Source organism: Anabrus simplex, chromosome 2, assembly GCF_040414725.1.
Source record: "Anabrus simplex isolate iqAnaSimp1 chromosome 2, ASM4041472v1, whole genome shotgun sequence".
NCBI classification, from domain to species: domain Eukaryota; kingdom Metazoa; phylum Arthropoda; class Insecta; order Orthoptera; family Tettigoniidae; genus Anabrus; species Anabrus simplex.
In genome coordinates this window covers 488,073,147-488,094,266 of record NC_090266.1, presented here as the reverse complement: position 1 = coordinate 488,094,266, position 21,120 = coordinate 488,073,147, and the positions used below count along the sequence as shown (strand labels likewise).

Here is a 21,120-nt window from a genome sequence, read left to right as displayed (position 1 = left end):
CTTAACTCTACGTTTCGGAGCATGCTTATCGAGGATACCAAGTAAGAGGGAATTGAACTTTAGTAGTTTCATATCAATATCATCTATGGTAATTATGTCCTCCCAAGGAGAATTTGAAGTATCCAGTCTAAATTCGTGCATATTTATATGTTTAATGTCCCTGTAAGTGATATATTTCGTTTTATATGTTTGTACTTTAAGAGAATATGACAGATATATCAAGCCATGCTTAGAAATGCTTGGAACAGGAATCTGACCGTGAGACAAAATGTTATGTGTATTATTCGAAACCATTAAATCAAGGAGGGTGTGAGATGATGAGATGGTTCCGATAGTGTGGTTAGTCGGTTGTAGTGGAAATACTGTCATGTTAGACGTCTGGAATATGTTTAGCAGTTGCTTCGTTTCAGTTGCTTGCTGTAATATGTCAGTATTGAATTTCCCGAATATTAATACGTGTTCATAATTTGGTAATAGTCGATGTACAATGTCTTCAAAGACAGTCATATGCCCTGCTCTAGGGGGCCTGTAGACAACATCAATAAATACTTTTACTGGGGAAATATTTGCCTCCCCGAACATGACCTCAGGTCTCGGCTCAGTGGAGTGGCCAGATGTGTAAACTAATTTGCAATTGATATCCTCTCTACAGTATAAAGCTACTCCTCTCCTGTCAACTCTGCCGTGCCTGTATAGACGATATCCGTGTATATCAACCAGGAATGAACTTCCTGAAACAAGTTTCACTCACTCCAGCAATATGGACGTTGCTGCCTTGAAGTAGAGCTCTAAGCTCGTCAATATGGGCTGGGATAGAAAGTGAATTTGTATGAATACAGTTCAAAGAATGGGGTTTAGTCACAAATACATCCTCTAGCGTGTTACAAAGCGATGGAACGGAAGGGAGTAAGTCATTGGAGGGATGGGGAAGGGGAAGGAATAGGCCCGCTGTCTAGCTGAAGGATCAGCCAGGACAGAAAGCATGCTTCTTACCTTCGTATCTCAATAGATGTATTGCCAATTTAGACTTGCACTCAAACATACACAACATAAAAATTAACTGAATTAAGGCACACACACTATAATATAAACCTATCCTAGGACTACTACAATATAATACAGCCATTGTGGATTAATCAGTTCATCTCAACACCAAGCCTTTGCAGAACAGAATCTAGTTCAGAAGGTATATTTACAAAAATATCTTTTGCAGCCAATGTCCATTAAAATGACACAACCATCTTGTGACCAAGCTCGCCTGCCGACACATTCCCTACCTTTGTGTAGCATCCCCTTCTTCGTCTGAGTAAGATAATCTGTTATTTACAGTTGAGTACCCTTTAGAGCCCGTTTAACACGTCACACTGCTTCATGCTCATGGTACCTAATACATTTCACTATAATGGGTCTTTTCCCATTAGCCACTGTGCCTGGCACTGTCCTCCTACGACCTCCAAGTCTGTGACACCTGTCAATGCTGGCCATTGTCAGTTCTATGTTCAGTTTCTCCTTCACAGTGTTTAGAACCTTTACAGCTGTATCCTCATTAGGACACTCACTAACACCGCGAAGAAGAAGATAATTCCTCATGGAGTATTTCTCTTGAGCGTCCAGTAAATAGTTTTACTTCTTATCTCTCAGCTAATGTGCTGAGCGTTCTTGCTTGATGGATTCAAGCTCAGCACTTATACATGCCTGAAATTCACGGCAGTCCGAGTACAGAGTGTCCAGTTGTTCCGTGCGGTTGGTATCCCTGTCTGCAGCCTAGATTGCTTGTTCCAATCGTTTCTGAAACTCATTCATTCATTCTTCGAATGAAGATACCTTCGACTGTGGTGCCTTCAGAGTCATGATGTTCACTCAAGACGGTGACACTTACTCAGCAGTTACTATCACTTGGAATAACTAATTGATAGTTTACGTGAGGATACGGCTGGTGTTAAGTGGAGCGACTTCACAAGTGAACTACACTATGCGCCATCTTGTAAAGTATAACTGTTTAAAATTATCAGCACACAACATGTTCCAAAGTGAAACATTATAGGAAATGTCACAGTACGCAGCATATGATCCTCTAATTATGTCGCGATATATTTACAGCTGTTCAAGAAATGAATGTATCTGGCGTGTTGTCGTAAGTCTCTTAATTGAACTAGGTAACTATGTGTAATTTTGTCGAGGCTTCGTAGGCCAAGTCATGGGGTCTCCGCGTATTTCTTATACACAAGCGTCCAAAAGTTAAGCATAATCACTAAACGAGGCCATACAGCCCGATAGGAACGTCAGACGGATTGCTGAACAAACGGAAGCTGACTCACACACCACATGTCACACAACTTGTCCAAAAAACAATGTCAGAAAGGTACTGATAGCTAATGTACACCTTTGAAAACAACTAAAAAAACTTGGCAATGTCTTCCACAACAAAATATGCTATTAATAGGATGTATGGTTACCCCAAATGGCCACACATGCTTCGCAGCGACGTGGCATGCTCTCTATCAGATGGTCCAAGAGCTCTTGTGGCAGTCGATCCCATTCCTCCGAAAGGGCAATGCGAAGGTCTTGGAGGGTCCTTGGTGGAGGCTGACGGGATGCAATTCGCGTCCCCAATGCATCCCAAGCATGTTCTATAGGATTCAGATTCGATAACCTCGCTGGACAGTCCATGCGATGAAAGTCTTCCCCAGCCAGAAATTCATCCACCAGAGCAACGCGGTGCGGTCGGGCATTATCGTCCATCAAGAGGAAGTCTGGAACAACCGCACCTCGGAAGAGTCGAACATGTGGTCTCTGTACCTCATCCCTCGATGTTCAAGCGTTAACAGTGTTCCTAGGACCACCCATGAAGATGTGCATGTCCGTACGGCCACTGAACATGATGCCACCCCACACCTTGACGCCACCACCACCATACTGGTCCCGTTCGACGATGTTCCTGTGGTTGTACCGGCTACCTGATTCTCTCCAGATTAATGTGCGACGGGAATCGTTCTGCAAACTGAAGCGGGATTCATCTGTGTAGATGTAGAGCACATGCCTCCATTCATTCATGGTCCAGTTTCGATGTTGACGGCTCCACAGTAAACGGGCCCGTCTCTGTGCTGGAGTGAGCGAGACGCACACCGCTGGACGTCGGGCAAACAGCCCTGCTGATCTGAGCCTCCAGTACACAATTTGCCGGGAAACTGCAACCCCTGAGACGGCTGCAAGCTACGCCGACAATTGTCTTGCAGGTGCACTCCGATTTCGTCGGGCGGTTAAGGCCAGGTATGGTCCTGCTGTGGGGTGGTTACCCTTGGTCGACCTGGCACTGGCCTACGACTAACATCTCCTGTGTCTCGAAATCGTCTCCAAAGCCTGGAATTGACACTCTGTCGCACATTCAATGATACGGCGACTTCGATCTTTGTCTGGCCTGCTTCCAGGCGGCCGAGTATTCTACCCAGAAAAACGGGGTCCAAATGGCGTCGTTGTGCCATTATGTTATCACGTTCACCACGAGGCTACACTCCGCACACTATAACAGGGCAAACACGACTGAGGGAACACTCCTTTCCTATACAAAGCGAACACGTAAGGTTGGTAGGTGCATATGTCGTGCGATTTGCGGTATATTTCCTGTTGCCCTGCTTACACGTAACTTATGCTTAACTTTTGGATACTAGTGTATTTAATGAGATAGATTCAATCTTACTTCGTTGATAACACGATTATGTTTAGGTTAATACTTCCTACGTCTTTCTATTTGTCACTTATCATAAACAAGAAAATTATATCAGTAACTATAGACACCGTGCATTGTACGGGCGTACGAACTGTCATCAAGAAGGGTCGCTATTTGTTATCTCACTAGCGTTAATTCTTCCCAATTCATAACGCCTGAAATATAGAATGCAGCAAATACATATGGACACAAAGTCACATACTAGGGCGGTTTATGAAATAAAGCAACAAGCCCACTCACTGAAACACTGTATTCAACACGCACATATATATATCAGCCATAGTGCAGCCCGATACAGATTACCTTTCCACATAGTCACCAAGCAATCGAAGTTAGCTAGAAGAACTCCGTTCCAAGCCTCTGAAGCTACGCAAGGACCTACACATCATCGTCGATTGTGAATCGTTGGCCACCCAGGTGTTTATTTAATGATCCGAAAATATGAAAATCACTGGGTATCAGGACGGGGCTGGAAGAAATATGAACCGGTACCTCAGACCAGTAGTGTAGTAAAAGTTCACGCGATTTGTTGGCTGCGTGCGTTCTGGCTTTATCGTGCAGCAACGCATAGCAGTCTCGATCGTTTGCGATGAATTTCCTCCCGCAGCCACTGTATTGTGGTATAGTACCTGGCAGCGGTCATCGTCTGTCCTGGAGAAGGAAACAACCAGCAGCCCGAAAAGGCCGTTGCCATAACTATCTTCCCTGATGCCGTTGTTCTGAGGTTATTGGACGATAGGAACGAGGCATGTTTCCTTGTCTTGCTTATTTCGTCTCTGACGACAGTTAATGCCTCCATGTTTCATCTTCTGCAACAATACGGCACAGAATGCCATCACTTCCTCATGAAACTCCATCGAGTGCAGAAGAGAAAGACATATCACAGCGACTTCATGCACGTCTGTTAGTTGCCACGGCACCCCCAGTTGCACACGCAAAAGATTACGCACAGTGCCCAATGAGATGTTTAGATCGTTGGGAGTGTCACGAACTAGAATGCCTCTATCGTCTTGAATCAGAACTTCATACGGTATGCGTTGTCATATATGGTGAATGTACTTGGACGGCCCAGGTTGTGCTCATCCTCCTCGTCTCTTCTCCCGTCATCGAAGCCAGTGCACAATAAACCGCACACGTTTCTAAGGCGTCTCGTTAGACCATGTATCTTGACGAATTGCCTACAAATTTCCTCATATTTGGTGCTCCTTAGTAGCAAGCAATAAAATAAAAAGTAAAACATCACACTGCGTACATCCAAGTTTGTCCAGGTTTCCGAACTCGCAGCTATAGTATAGTGCAACTGATGTGCGGGGGATATCTGATATGCTGCGCGAGTGAACGGCCAAGCGCTATAGCAGTCGCTCCCGTGCATTGCCCAGGCGGGACATCCGAACATTAGAGAGAGTAGTATACCCCGGCAGAAGCTTGTCCATTTATTTAACCAACCCTCGTAAAAATATAAACTTCTTATACCGTCGGCAATTTTAGACGATACGTTACGATTGTTTCAATCAATCAATCAATCAATCAATCAATCAATCAATCAATCAATCAATCAATCAATCAATCAATCAATCAATCAATCAATCAATCAATCAATCAATCAATCAATCAATCAATCAATCAATCAATCAATCAATCAATCAATCAATCAATCAATCAATCAATCAATCAATCAATCAATCAATCAATCAATCAATCAATCAATGATATGCATTTAGGGAAGTCACCCAGGGGCAGATTCCCTCGACGTGGTTTATCCAATAATTTCTTAAATAATTGCAAAGAATCTGGAAATTTATCGAACATCTCCCTTGGTGAGTTACTCCAATCCCTAAATCCTCTTCCTATAAACGAATATTTGCCCCAATTTGTCCTCTTGAATTCCAGCTTTATTTCATACTGGGATATTTCCTACTTTTAAAAACAACATTCAAATGTCATTCCACGCCCTCACTCCGCTGACATTCCGGTGCATACCGCTTCGTCGTGCAGCTCCTCTCATTTCTCCCAAGCCTTCCCAGCCCAAAATTTGCAACATTTTCCTAACGCTACACTTTTGTCGGAAATCACTCAGAACAAATCGAGCTGCTTTTATTTGGATTTCTTCCAGTTCTCGAATCATGTAATCCTGGTGAGGGCCTCATACGCTGGAACCATACTCTAGTGGGGGACGTACCAGAGACTTTCATTGTTCTCTCCTTTACATCCTTACTGCAATCCCTAAAAAATCTCATAACCATGTGATGAAATTTTTAACCTCTATATACAATCTCGTTTATGTGATTACCCCAATGAAGATCTTTCCTTATATTAACGCCTAGGTACTTACAGTGATCCCGATAAGGTACACCCCCACCCCCACCAACGCAGTAATTAAAACTGAGAGGACTTCACCTATTTGTGAAACTCACAGCCTGACTTTTCACTCTGTTTATCATCATACCATTGCCTGATGTCTACCTCACGACACTGTCGAACTCTTTCTATTGTAACGTATTTATTATTCTATACCCTATAAAATCATCCGCAAAAGGTCTTATATCCGGTTCCGAATCTTTACTCATATAATTTATATGTATATATAAGAAAAAATAAGTGTCGAATAATATTGCCTTGAGGAATTAAAGAACCAGGTAATGTTTCACCTAATCTAATTGCATTGAGGAATTACAGAATCAGGTAATGTTTCAACTAATCTAATTCTCTGAGTTCTATTTTCTAGAAATATAGCCACCCATTCAGTCACTCTTTTGTATAGTCCTATTGCAGTCATTTTTACCAGGCGTCTCCCATGGTCTACCCTATCGAACATCAAAGATAGGACAATCATGATACAGTTCATTTTACCTCCTGAATCCAAGATATCTGCTATATCTTGCTGGAATCCTACAAGTTGAGCCTGAGTGGAATAACCTTTCCTAAATCCGAACTGCCTTCTATCGAACCAGTTACTCATTTTGTAAATATGTATAATATCATCAGAAGGAATGCTTTTCCAAAGCTTCCGTGCAACACATGTCAAACTGACTGGCCTGTAGTTTTCGGCTTTATGTTTATCACCCTTTTCTTTATACCCGGGTGCTACTATAGCAACTCTCCATTCATCTGGTATAGCTCTTCATGGAAGCAGTAATCAAATGAGTACTTAATATATGGTACCATATCCCAACCCATTGAGTTTGGTATATCACCATAATTCTTATCAATTCCAGCTACCTTTCTTGTTTTCAACTTTTGTACCATCTTATTGTGCCAGGAAGGTCTGAAGAATGGGCATAATTTGCGTAGAATAGTAAGATAGTACACAGCATTATAATATCTTTAATCGCTTACTCCATATTCAGGATGTTCATTTACAGTATATAAGGAAGTTGCCTGAGGAACAAGATATGGCAATCTACACACTTGACATACATAACGAAGGTCTGACCCCAAAGTTTAACGGAAGAAAACTACATGAGATTATGAGAAATAGATCCTTTCATTTGCGGTAACAGTTAACACATAAAGGTGATGATGATGATGCTTGTTTTTTTAAGGGGCCTAACATCGAAGGTCATCGGCCCAGCACATAAAGGAAAGGGAGTGGTTTTATATTCACTCTGCCCAAAAACAAATTTCTAGATGACGCATAAATCGTCTATATCCTCTTCTGAATACATAAAAGCAGTGAAGATATCATGCAACCTCACTGCAGTCAGAGACCCTCGGACATATGCTGGGATTCTGCCGGAACGCTGAACTAATCCGCAGCAATCGCCATCACCGTGTAAGAACATCGATTGCCAAAGCCTTGAGACAGCGTGGACGGGAGGTACACGAGGATGCTTACCGCATCCATGCCGATGACTATAATCTGAGGACTGACATCATAGCCATCAGCCGAAAGGACAGTATAGCAATGGTTTTTTAAAGAGACTCGAATCCGGCTCAGGATATGGACCTACATAAACAAGCTATTTGTATACCAAGCATAATTTTCCTGTCAGTAAAGTACAAAATAGCTCTCGATCGATGGATTTTCAGTGGCAAGAGGAGCACGAAGCACCTAGTTAGAAATCAACCTAATTCAAAATTTGAAAGTTCCATTGTGCGGAATAGAAAAAACTGTAAAACAAATTTTGAGGGACTTTCTACAGACCACACATTTCCATCTGTACCTCCTTACATAATTTTCAATTCTCCTCTAAAAGAGAAGGCAATAACAGAATTAACAATGATACATTTCTACTCTTTTTATGTTTGTAAATTCTATTGAAACTGTAACCTGAATATATTCCGGGTCCGAATGTACACCCTCATTGGAGGACGGACGATTTATTTATTACTCTCTTTGTTATCGTAGGTAAATTTTAATACTTCGGTGTATTAGCCATCTACCCTTTCTCGACAAGATCCTTGCAACCAAGAACATTTACATACTGGTGACTGAATACTTCTGCCTTGTGTACATCCTTACATGTTCACTCCCCTCGTTCAATAATGATATTCCTGGAACCTATTTCTGCCTTAAAGTTCCAGTACAAAGCCTTTCATTTTTCACTAAAATTTGTATGAATGGCAATAATGTTTTCCATCATGTTGTCTTTAACTGCCCTTTTCGCTACATTCAACTTCCAAGCAAGTTATATAAGTTTCTCCTTACTTCCACAACCATTTCTAACTCTATTTCTTCCCACCCTGCACGTCCTTCTTAGCCTCTTTACTTCTCTGTAATTACATAGCGCGTCTTTAATATTTCTTACAACCTTTACAGGTTTCCACTTGTTTCCACATTCCTCAACAATTGCTTTAAATCCATCGCACAATCTGTTTACATTTTAATTTACCATTTTCCACCTATCGTAATTACTTTATAAAAACTCTCACATGCTTCACTTATCAGCCATACGGTACTGTCTAATAGTTCTGTTTTTACAATCTTTCTCTCCATCGCCGGCCACACGATGTAGGGGTAGGGCGCCTCTTACACAGAGGTCCCGGGTTAGATTCCCGGTCAGGTGAGGGATTTCTACCTATCTGACGGTAAGATGGGGGCCCCGGTCTAGAAAGCCAAGAATAACGGCTGCGAGGATTCGTTGTGCTGATCACACTTCACTTCGTAATCTGCAGGCCTTCGGGCTGAGCAGCGGTCGCCTGATAAGCCATGGCCCATGCGCAATGGGGTTTGTTTTCTTTCAATATGGGGTGGATTTCTCGGACCTAGAAATTTCGAAATATTCTTGCGTTTCTGATTGAAGAAATAAAGAAAACATGAAATATGACTTCTTCATCAAATTCCAGCTGCGGGTCTGGTAGATCCCCATCTGGTAACAGACGCAACAATTCTCACTCAGCACATCATATTAGTTTTAGGTAAGAAATGTCGTTACTTACTGAAGTTACATTGCCTATTGGTTCTGCTTTTTATAAGATACTCGTTTATGAGTTATTTTAATTATACTTTGTTTATAAAAACTTTTATATCAGCTTACACTTAGCACTGCATTCTTTGTAAATTAGTTATTTTATCCGGTAACATATTTAATTTTGGAGCACGATGGACGACACAGAAGTAGCAAGAATACGAAATATGTTTGAAGATTCATTTGAAGAGGAAGAACAGATGATGATGAGACTTCTCATTCCGAATCGGATAACAATTGTGAAGTGCCAGACGCGGAAAGTGTATCGTCTACATCTCATGCATCGTCATTATTTAGTGACGAAGCTTTTCTTGCTAGTTGCTTTACGTCGCTCCGACAGAGATAGGTCTTATGGCGACGATGGGACAGGGAAGGGCTAGGAGTGGGAAGGAAGCGGCCGTGTGGCCTTAACTAAGGTACAGCCACAGCATTTGCCTGGTGTGAAAATAGGAAACCACGGAAAACCATTTTCAGGGCTGCCGACAGTGGGGTTCGAACCTACTATCTCCCGAATACTGGATACTGGCCGCACTTAAGCGACTACAGCTATCGAGCTCGGTTTAGTGACGAAGAAACTGTTACTTATGATGATGTATGTGTTGCCAGTGGTGACAAGGCAGACAGTGGTAGAGACAAGCAAACAAAGCGGAGGAAAGGACCGGCTAACAGAAATGTTAGAACATGAAAACAAAACATTGTTACTCACTTACCAGGTGTAAAATCTGAAGCAAGAGCATGTAAAGACCCATATAATATTTTTCGAAGCTTGTAGATCCCCAAATGATATCCATGTTACCAGTATATACAAACACAAAAAATAGGTAACATTTGTGATAAAAAATGCTGACAAAATGCTGTCTACAAAACAGATTAGACAGAAATGAAAGCTCTCATAGGACTTTTGATTATAGCTGGTTCTTTACTCTCGGGTCTTCAGAATCTTATAGACTTGTGGGACGATAAAATACTCGTAGGTATGGATATTTTCCGTATTACGATGATTTACAATCGATTTATATTCTTACTACAATGTTTGCGTATGGACGATGTCAGTTTTCGAGATTATAGAAAGAAATATGATAAACTTGCCCCTGTACAAGAATGTTTCAACATGCTTGTAACTAATTCACAAAATAACTATATTCTTTCTAAATATTACACCATTGATGAGCAATTAGTTGCCTTTAGAGGAAGATGTTCATTTAGACAGTACATTCCCAACAAGCCATCCAAGTATGGACTAAAGATATTTACAATGGTTGATTCCAGGAGATGGTACACACTGAACATGGAGATACACTGACTGACAGAGCAAATGCAACACCAAGAAGGAGTGGTCAAAACTTTATGCCAATTGCAGGGTAGACTGACGTCACTGAGGTATGCTCATGATGTGAAATGCACCGCTGTGCTGCGCACGTAGCGAACGATAAATGGGACACGGCATTGGCGAATGGCCCACTTCGTACCGTGATTTCTCAGCCGACAGTCATTGTAGAACGTGTTGTCGTGTGCCACAGGACACGTGTATAGCTAAGAATGCCAGGCCGCCGTCAACGGAGGCATTTCCAGCAGACAGACGACTTTACGAGGGGTATGGTGATCGGGCTGAGAAGGGCAGGTTGGTCGCTTCGTCAAATCGCAGCCGATACCCATAGGGATGTGTCCACGGTGCAGCACCTGTGGCGAAGGTGGTTGGCGCAGGGACATGTGGCACGTGCGAGGGGTCCAGGCGCAGCCCGAGTGACGTCAGCACGCGAGGATCGGCGCATTCGCCGCCAAGCGGTGGCAGCCCCGCACGCCACGTCAACCGCCATTCTTCAGCATGTGCAAGACACCCTGGCTGTTCCAATATCGACCAGAACAATTTCCCGTCGATTGGTTGAAGGAGGCCTGCACTCCCGGCGTCCGCTCAGAAGACTACCATTGACTCCACAGCATAGACGTGCACTCCTGGCATGGTGCCGGGCTAGAGCGACTTGGATGAGGGAATGGCGGAACGTCGTGTTCTCCGATGAGTCACGCTTCTGTTCTGTCAGTGATAGTCACCGCAGACGAGTGTGGCGTCGGCGTGGAGAAAGGTCAAATCCGGCAGTAACTGTGGAGCGCCCTACCGCTAGACAACGCGGCATCATGGTTTGGGGCGCTATTGCGTATGATTCCACGTCACCTCCAGTGCGTATTCAAGGCACGTTAAATGCCCACCGCTACGTGCAGCATGTGCTGCGGCCGGTGGCACTCCCGTACCTTCAGGGGCTGCCCAATGCTCTGTTTCATCAGGATAATGCCCGCCCACACACTGCTCGCATCTCCCAACAGGCTCTACGAGGTGTACAGATGCTTCCGTGGCCAGCGTACTCTCCGGATCTCTCACCAATCGAACACGTGTGGGATCTCATTGGACGCCGTTTGCAAACTCTGCCCCAGCCTCGTACGGATGACCAACTGTGGCAAATGGTTGACAGAGAATGGAGAACCATCCCTCAGGACACCATTCGCCCTCTTATTGACTCTGTACCTCGACGTGTTTCTGCGTGCATCTCCGCTCGCGGTGGTCCTACATCCTACTGAGTCGATGCCGTGCGCATTGTGTAACCTGCATATCGGTTTGAAATAAACATCAATTATTCGTCCGTGTCGTCTCTGTTTTTTTCCCAACTTTCATCTCTTTCGAACCACTCCTCCTTGGTGTTGCATTTGCTCTGTCAGTCAGTGTATATCTTGGTAAACAATATGCAGCACCGTGCAGGTTCTCATTTTCCCCAATGGATGTACTTATGCGAGCAGTGCGGCCAATTGAGGGTTCGGGAAGAAACATTACTACGGACAACTGGTTTTCCAGTGTGCCGCTCCCTAGAAGCCTTCTACAGAAAAGTCTAACCTATGTTGGCACACTCAGGAGCAATAAACGGGAGCTTCCTGAAGAACTCACTGAGACAAAAAAGCGGGAAGTGAAGTCTTCACTCTTCGCGTACTAAAATGATATGACTTTGGTATCATACATACCCAAGAGGGGTAAACATATTTTACTCATTTCAAGTATGCATTTGGAAGACAATTCCATTGATGAGAATACTGGACCTGAAAAGAAATCTATCATCAACACTTTCTACAACTTAAAGGCGGTGTAGATGTTGTTGACGAGGTTAGCGGGACATACTCTACTGCAAGAAATACTAGATGATGGCCGATAGTCACTTCCTTTCACGTTCTTGGTGTCGCAGGTATCAACAATCAGATTTTGTACACAGTAAACAGCCATTAAAAGAGAGTAACGCGAAGAAAATTCTTACAATTATTTATTTCAGTTATTAAATGATATGTCCGACCCGTTGGGTGAACGGCCAGCGTACTGGCCTTCGCTTCAGAGGGTCCCGGGTTCGATTCCCGGCCGGGTCGGGGATTTTAACCTTAGTTGGTTAATTCCAATGGCACGGGGGCTGGGTGTATGTGTTGTCTTCATCATCATTTCATCCTCATCACGACGCGCAGGTCGCCTACGGGAGTCAAATAGAAAGACCTGCACCTGGCGAGCCGAACCCGTCCTGGGATATCCCGGCACTAAAAGCCATACGACATTTCATTTCATTAAATGACAAACTGCGGAAGAGGAGTACAGGCTCTCATGTGCCATGTACTCTGCGTCAGAAAGCTGCTGAGATACGTGGAGAAGAAAAGGTTGAAGCAGCTGGGATCGCCTCAACAAAATTGTTTCTAAATCAAGATGCATTGTTCGCCCAAGAATGAAAGGTGCAAAAACGAAGACATATTGTTGCAAATGTTACAGAAAAGTACCTGAACCACATAAACTCTATATGTGATGAAAGCCAGCCACGAGATAGAAAGTGATGGCGAATGAATGTGCATTTTTATGAACTATGTTATGCAGTACTGGTATTGTGGGGTGATAATTGCATTTTTTAATTTTGTGGTAGAATGTAAGGGATAATAATATATTTGCACAAGACTATATTTCATTTTAGGGTTCTTAAATACCAGAAAATTATGGGGGTCTGTCAACACTCCACGTGGAAACTCACGTTCCCTATTTTGACGTGGGTACTTTCGAGAAACGCTCTTCAGCCGTTACTTTCACCGTGCATCATTTACAGAATAAAAGAATCCCACCATTACTGAATATTTCGTCACCAAATTCTGAAATCACTGATTTTCAGCGACTGAAGTATTCACTTTAGGCATATTAAATAAACACTAAGAGTGGTATTACAATGAATTGCCATCCAAGATGTTGAAAGAAGAAAGGAGAAGAATACAGAGTTTAGGGGAGTTAACGGCGAAACCTTCCAGCCCTACCAAACATGCTTTTATGGTGTAAAATATTTATGTGCAGAGAGCTCAGGATCAATGTAACTTATTTGATGATTCAAACTCCGCATTCCATTAAAGAAAGTAGGAACAAGGATTTGAAAAAGAATATAGGTATTTAAGAAAAATAGTTCTCTAACACATTTCACATATCCCGGTAGTCATAAAAACATTTTTGATTGAAATGTGTTCCAAATAATGTGTTATATTACGATGTTTAATACTATATAACATTAAATGCCAAAGTGCAGTTAAATAGGTAGGCCCCTACTTAATACTACATTCGTTGACATGTTATTTACATACGAAGACAGTAAGTGCAACGCCTCGATCAGAATAGTTCTCATGGTGGATAAAGAGCGACGCTCTGTTCGTGACGATGTTTGAAAGCTTGCGTTGTACTGAGTCACTTGGAAGCATGTCTACTCCCAGTCAAGAAATTTCAACTGAAGTGGTCTCGGAAGGACGTTGATTCACTCGGAGCACGCAAGAGTTAGCAACAGACTAGTAGAGTGCTATTCTCATGGTGGGAGAAGCAACTTGTTCCGTAGTGTTGCCGTATCGGAAGTTTCGTGCAAAAACATGATGTGTTGGTGCCGATGCCAAGAAGATCACTGTCCTCTTACGAATTCATAGTGCCTGAGCGTTGTTAATATGATGCTTTTCTGACCCTTATTCCACTATATATCATACCTGTGCACTGTCGTGCTGGTAGGTAGATAAGTATGTTTTACACAACTATAATTATCCTAATAAAACTTAGAAGAAAAATCAATTGAATACACCAATAATATTTGTAGATGACATAAACTGGCAAAGAAATAGTGCTTCACTTATTACAATAAACGGAGGTAAATTGTATTTTGTTCAACCCTAGGAAAATGCTTGTATCAGAGCATACCAATCATTCCCTGTGTGCTGAGTATCGGAAAATCTTTCAGTAAATTAATAATAAAAATGTTATCATTTTTACTTCCCACTAAGTACTTCTACGGTTTTCGAAGACGCCGAGGTGCCGGAATTTTGTTCCACGGGAGTTAGTTTACTTGCTAGTAAATCTACCGGCATGGGTCTGATGTATTCGAATGCCTTCAAATATCACCGAAATTGCTTTCAGTGAATTGTATTAAATCCAAATAACCATACAAAAATGATGTGCAACGGACAGAGTTGGAAGGGAATAAACAGAGGGCATGTGTGACGATCAGACAGCGGCAGTGCTTGTCACACCTCTCCACAACACAAGCGCACATACTAACGTTTGAGTGGGTAAAATCACTCTCACTTTGATTGAAACTCCTTGCTGTCACAGACACACCAATGACGTCTAATTACAACGAAAAAGTTGTTTTGGGTGTTATTTGGAACAACCCTCACAGCGCAATGGCAGGTCTCTGCAGACAATTTTACAAGTCAAATTTAGCTAGTCGTCTGTTACGCAAATATAGCGTGGCAGTAAACGTCACTGTTAACATCTACACTTTCATTGGGCTTAATGCTTGAATGGACTAATGTGAATAGGTATTATGGCATTACAGAATGATATCATTTTTGTGTCTATAACTAGGATTTTCAGATGAACTGAAGTCCCACGACAATAAATTGTAAACTAATATTTGATAATTGTGATGCAGGTAAGCTTACTGTTGTAAGCACATTTCATCTGCGACTGCAGTTTTCTTGAGAATGAATTCAGATTAAATTTGACTTACTTTTCTGCTCAGTTTCGGAAGGACTTTCCGTTAGATCAGCACACTGTTTCACAGATATTTAACGGCGAACACGCAGAGCGTTTATTTCAAACCCTGTCGGATAGAAGAAATGAAGTCACATTTTCACTGCACAGGTCAGGGTCCTCTCGAAAATGATGTGTCAATGTCAGTGGAATTTAAAACCGAGATAGGCCTGAAATTTATCTTTCGTGGATTCATAGGGCTTTTCCCAAATATGTATTCAATGGAGTCACCTATAAACGTCTCTAACAGGCGTGAAGTAATTTAAACATTCCGTAGTGTAAACGAGGGTGTCCTACATATAGGAAAGTAAGCTTCAGGGGAGAATATTGGAATAAATATGGCAGACTATGTAGAATGCTAGGATGTGTAGAATATCCACTCTGTTCCATTTTAACAAGAGAATATTCATCAATACAACACATTACTGCCAAACTCTTAGATAATCTTATAAATCACTTGCCACATAATCACGTAAATCAGAAATGTCCTAAAGCATTGCACCTATTCCTGTGTGCCATGTGCAACAAAACACAAGGCATGCAAACCAGTGTCGCAATTTCTGCTCAGTCTGGTCGTCTTTGACCAATATCGTGACACATGATTTATAAGATTGGTGTTGTAACCTTGATTTGTATGCTCCTTTTAGGTTTAGTATCGATGGAACATTTGTAAAAAAGAATTGCCAAAGAAATGATAGATAGCATCTGAAGTCAATGACTTGAAGACATCACAGCACTGTAATACAACACTACCACTTCTCTGCCGACACCAGAAAGTAAGTATTACAACACTCATGCGATGATTACGATGTAATTGGATTAGATAAGCTCATAGATAATGAAGAAGACTGGATCATTGCACGGAGTTCTTGTAATTCAGGGATAGGGTTTATATCGAAAATAGGCACTAGCCTAAAATAATTCTCATTTGATATACATTAAGATAAATTTCAATCACTTTGTTAATTACGTATAAACTACCCTGTCAATTCTAAATTACTGACAGGGCCACGAATCGAACCCGAGCCTCCAAGGAGTGGTAACTATTACGCTGGGGAAGTTGACCAGTGACCGTAAAAACCTGTCACTTGGCTATGGAAGCATGATATGACTTTCAGATGCATTACGGTGTTGCCCTTCTTCCTGTTCGTAATAGTTAAGCAAAAATATGTTGGAGTTGTTCACCACTCCGCGCATCTCCAGTGTGGCAATGTGGGAACAAACCAACAGTACCAAATGAGTCGAAACATGTTGGAGCCGTACACCTCGCCACGCACCTCGACGTTCACCAAGAATAAAATTGGTTTGGTATTTCAGGATGCAGCTGTCTGGAACTTGCGTTGTGATTGGTTGTCACAACGTCACTCCATCGTCCCCTCTATGCGATAACGCAGTATTGTCATGTTGATGGCCATGTGTCATAACACTGTACCCGTGGATAAGAGGCGATTAATAAGCGAAATTTTCCGCAAAACTGCTATATGAAATTATCATCATAACAGATACGTTCTAGATAAATGTTGAAAGGTTTTGCAGCTAATTGTAGTGCCACACATAACAATGATGAATAGTCCGCTATATTGGCTTCCATTTATTATGTTCTGTTTACTCATGCATGGAATTAAGGAAAAATGAAACGAGAAACAGAATAAAAATGTAAATTATCTCTGTCAATTACTGTATTGAGGAGAAATCAAATAATTTTTAACAATAGCTTCTGCAGTTCCAGAGCGTTTCTGTTGCTTTGTGCAATATTCTCATTTCGCAGATACTATTCCAAAGTTGCATTCCACCGGTTTTGGTACCACAGAAAGTTTCTTATTAAATAGCTCCTTCTCTTCATATTGATGTTTCAACAAATTCTTTAACAAATGGCGCATAAGACGTTCTCATATTCCAACTCGGAAGAAATTCTTCAGCAGGGATATTTAGTGCGAGCTTTTCCCTTAATTTGTAAATTACCGAGCTCCAGAAATTACCGTCATCACTCTGTGTTCTATATGCTCCCATTTTAATTAAAATTAATTTACAGTTGGCATCAATAATTGCCTGCATAACAAAGGAAAAATATTGTTTAAATTAAATTACTTTGTTCCCGACCGAAACGGGCACTTAAATCGAGTGTGTCCTTCGTCAATTGTACCTAGATTCTGTAGTTCGAAAAAACTTATGATGAAATGATTCCGCAATCTCCTTGAATTCCTTGCCAGTGGGCAGTTTTATATGCCATTTGCCGTAGGGAATGTATTCAACAATACCCCAACAAATCCAGCACAATTTCAGGGTACATCATAAGGATATAAATCAAACCGAATCTTAACAACCATTAATACAAATTAAATTAATAAAGGCTAACAGTGAATATAATGAGTAAATTTTGTCATAGTGTATTTTTGATTTGATTAACCAAGTTCATTCTAAACCCATTATTATTATTATTATTATTATTATTATTATTATTATTAATATCAGTAATAGCAGTTGCAGTATTTTTCGTTTATACTTTTGTACAGCACACTTTATTTATTCTTCAAAGAATTTGTATTTCTTAGACTGTATGATTGAGAAGTATTGCTGGGAGTGCAAGAGTGGATGATTTCATTTGCATGTAAATTATAGATTGTTATTATAATCAATTTCGTGAAAGTCACCATCAAACTTTCGTCACCATCAAACTTTCTGGTTGCTGGTGTACGAGTATGTTAGTGTGCATTTTTTTGGATTGTAGGTTCTGCTAGCTTCAATATACAATTAAACGTTGACTGAGACATGCTTAAATATTATAAAATCTACGCAGGTACATTTTAAGCCCCTGATACAATTTATAGAATTCTCCCTTTTTGGTTCGTTCCTCAGTGACTGGATGTAGGCTATATTTTCGTCTTGTACTATACTAGAAAGTAACCACGACTCTACTCCATTACTTGCAGATAAATCTCTATCACTGTCAGAGTATGTAAGCATCTCAGTATCCCCTTCAATGTTCTCTGAAAGCAACTCGCTTATTGACTAAATGTAATAAATGACGGGAAGTGTGGCGAGGAGAAATGCTTCAGTATGTTGTGGTGAGGCGAGGTGCGAGGTGCCTGGCGAGATGCTCGGCGAGATGCGCAGTGAGGTCAACAACTCCAACACGTTTTTGGCCCAAGTTGAAAATTTTAAGACCACCAGTCAATGTTAGAACCGCGTGTGGTTTATGACAATGTTTGCAGTGTTGCACTTGTACGTGTGAGAGAGTAAATTGCAGTCATATAGAGAAATGTTAGTGTGAGTGTCGCTGCAAGGTAAATAAAGGTTCCCTTTGGAAACACATTCAACGTCCCCTTGCTGGCACGTGAAGCTTCTTGTTGAAGCATTCTCCAGCACAACATCAATGAGGTACTATCAAATTATCTTGAGGAAAAACTGTATTACGATGACTGGATTACTGATAAAATCAGATGGCGCAAACATTGCTCAATTGAATTCTAATTAGCTGAACAAATGAGAGGAATTAGTTAACTTTCATAAGTCAATCATTTATAACTATAAACTACAATATTTTGTTAGCGTACTTTAGATATATCATCAATAAACAAAATGCTCTATAACAAGGCGTCCTTATTTTTAAAGACAATAAACAACAACTGTTATATTATCGGGCAGAATAAACGGTAGATGCTCGTGGATGACTCCTCATCGTGAACGATATGGTGAAGTAAGTTTTGAAGAAGAGAGTCATCAAAATGACTTATACTTGATGAGGAGTAAATGGCAGTAACGTTTCACGCATTAAAAACTGTTACTGTAGGAAAAGTGGATGCTCATGAATGACTCCTCATTTCACTTATAACACGCATACCTTAATCCATTTTCCAATAATAAACAAATAGTAAGGGACGTCTCTTTAAAATCTGCAAAAGGGATGATATTCCACTTTCAAACATAATACTCCTTGGACAGAACACTAGGTACTTACTTTGCGTGAGCGCAGAGACGCTCTCTAGCGGCCACTATAGTAAACTCGTCATGGATGTTGCCGATGATCATACTGATGGCTAGAGCTGAGAATATAGTGAGCTTGGCTTCAGTGGAGATCTGAAAGATAAACGTGAAAAGAATATAATAATGGAATTAGTATATACTATACGCAGAAGTCGTTCAAGTGAACGTCTTTAGTTTACAAAATATGTAATAGAAGGCGAGTCAAATGAAAACTTCAATTAGCGGTTACAAAGTGCATGAAATCCTTTAGAAATATTTGTTTTGATTGTCCGCATCCTCTCGCGCACAACCTTAATCCTTCATCTTCATCAAAACGTAACAACTTTGCTCCCAGTGCTTCCTTGAGCCGCCCAAACGCGTTGTAATAACTATTGGCGAGTTCAGGTGAATATGGTGGAATATACCAGAAATTCAGGTATTGAATGGTAGCTACTGTTGTTGTGACAAACTTAGATCAGGATATTGAATCGTCATTCATCGATTAATTTTAATTGATTTCAGACCTTTACTACCCCGAAATTGAATAACAGGCCACTGTTCTTCTTTCACGCTTATCTGAAGTTGGGTGGCTTTGTCATACTGTTATTTAAATGGTGTTTGCTTATCTGGGGAGTGCTGCAACGTATAGGATAATTTATACCTAATGTATTTTGTAGCAGTATTGCCAACGAATAGAAGAACCACTGCGTGGCTTTTCGCATTTTTAAATAACATTTTTATGGCTTCATTTGACTCGTCCTCGAATGCAAAATTTAATAATTCCTCAGCCTTAGCATGTGTTCAGTTGTACGAATACACAAATAGTACCTATGTGAAATGAAAGAAGAACACTGTAAACTAGACCCAGTATTTGATATGGATATATATAAGAGGAAGTCATTAATTAATAGTTAATTTATTTATGGGCGTATATAAATCATGTAACCGAGGATATATGTAGGTTAAAGTTAAAAAGTCACTGTATTTTCGCATTGTCGTCGAGTTTGTTCACGAACTTGTCCAGCAACAAAATGTGTTCTTCAGTACGGTTTTTTTAAAAGTCATAGCCATGCAGACCATTCACGAATCAAGGATTCAAAATAATTTCCATGGAGAAGTCACTTCAGGCGTGGGAGAATGTGAGGATCCGGTGGTGCTATATCAAGATAGGTGTTTCATGTCTTCTCAGTAGGCCTACCCGTTTCCCTTCGTTCTCCTGGATGAAATAAAACAATGGCACGAGAAACGCGAGGACTAGCCCACTGTCATGTAAAGTGCACACTCCAGTATTATACCACTATGCTTTATTTATATATTAATCATGTAAAATATCACCTATCATACGCCTTATAAAGGGTACCGGTAAAAATAATTGCTTGGCTATGAATGTGCCTTCACAGTTTCGAAGTCAGTAATGGGAGGAATTCTATGATTAACTGTTATTATTGCTATTATCCATTATGCTATTTAATTCTTCTGCAGCGGAGTAATGATATTTCTGACTTTCAATAAAACTGATATTAGTAAAAATAAAGACTGAAAAATATCGCTATACGGGCACGTTCTAGCTGTCACCTTGAAGATGTTGGCAAATGAATTGTTACTGTATATAATAATAATAATAATAATAATAATAATAATAATAATAATAATAATAGTAATAATAATAATTTTTATTATTATTATTATTATTATTATTACAATAATTATTATTACAATGCTTTGTTTGTCGTCCATGCTAACGGTTAACGTTTTTAACAGACGCCGAGATATCCGAACTTTTTCTCCAGGAGATCTTAAACGTGCTGGAAGCTATCAACGCGAAGTTGTCGTATTTGAACAACCTCTAAGATGTCACCAAATTTAGTAAAATAGAACCCATTGTCTACGGAATAGAAGGACAAGGACTCATCGACTGAGATAAAAATGAAAATGAACATAACTGTTTCGAATTTATAACA

General features: G+C 40.8%; 1 protein-coding gene across 1 annotated transcript in view; it reads right to left on the bottom strand.

Moving 5' to 3' along the window:
- The window catches only part of LOC136862897 (uncharacterized), a 613,588-nt gene extending 594,314 nt beyond the window's left edge, over nt 1–19,274 (bottom strand). Inside the window, exon 1 of the mRNA XM_067139178.2 lies at nt 19,155–19,274. Coding sequence (XP_066995279.1) covers nt 19,155–19,225 — 71 coding nt within the window. The 5' untranslated portion in view covers nt 19,226–19,274. The remainder of the gene's footprint in view (nt 1–19,154) is intronic.
- Between the last annotated feature and the right edge of the window lie 1,846 nt (nt 19,275–21,120).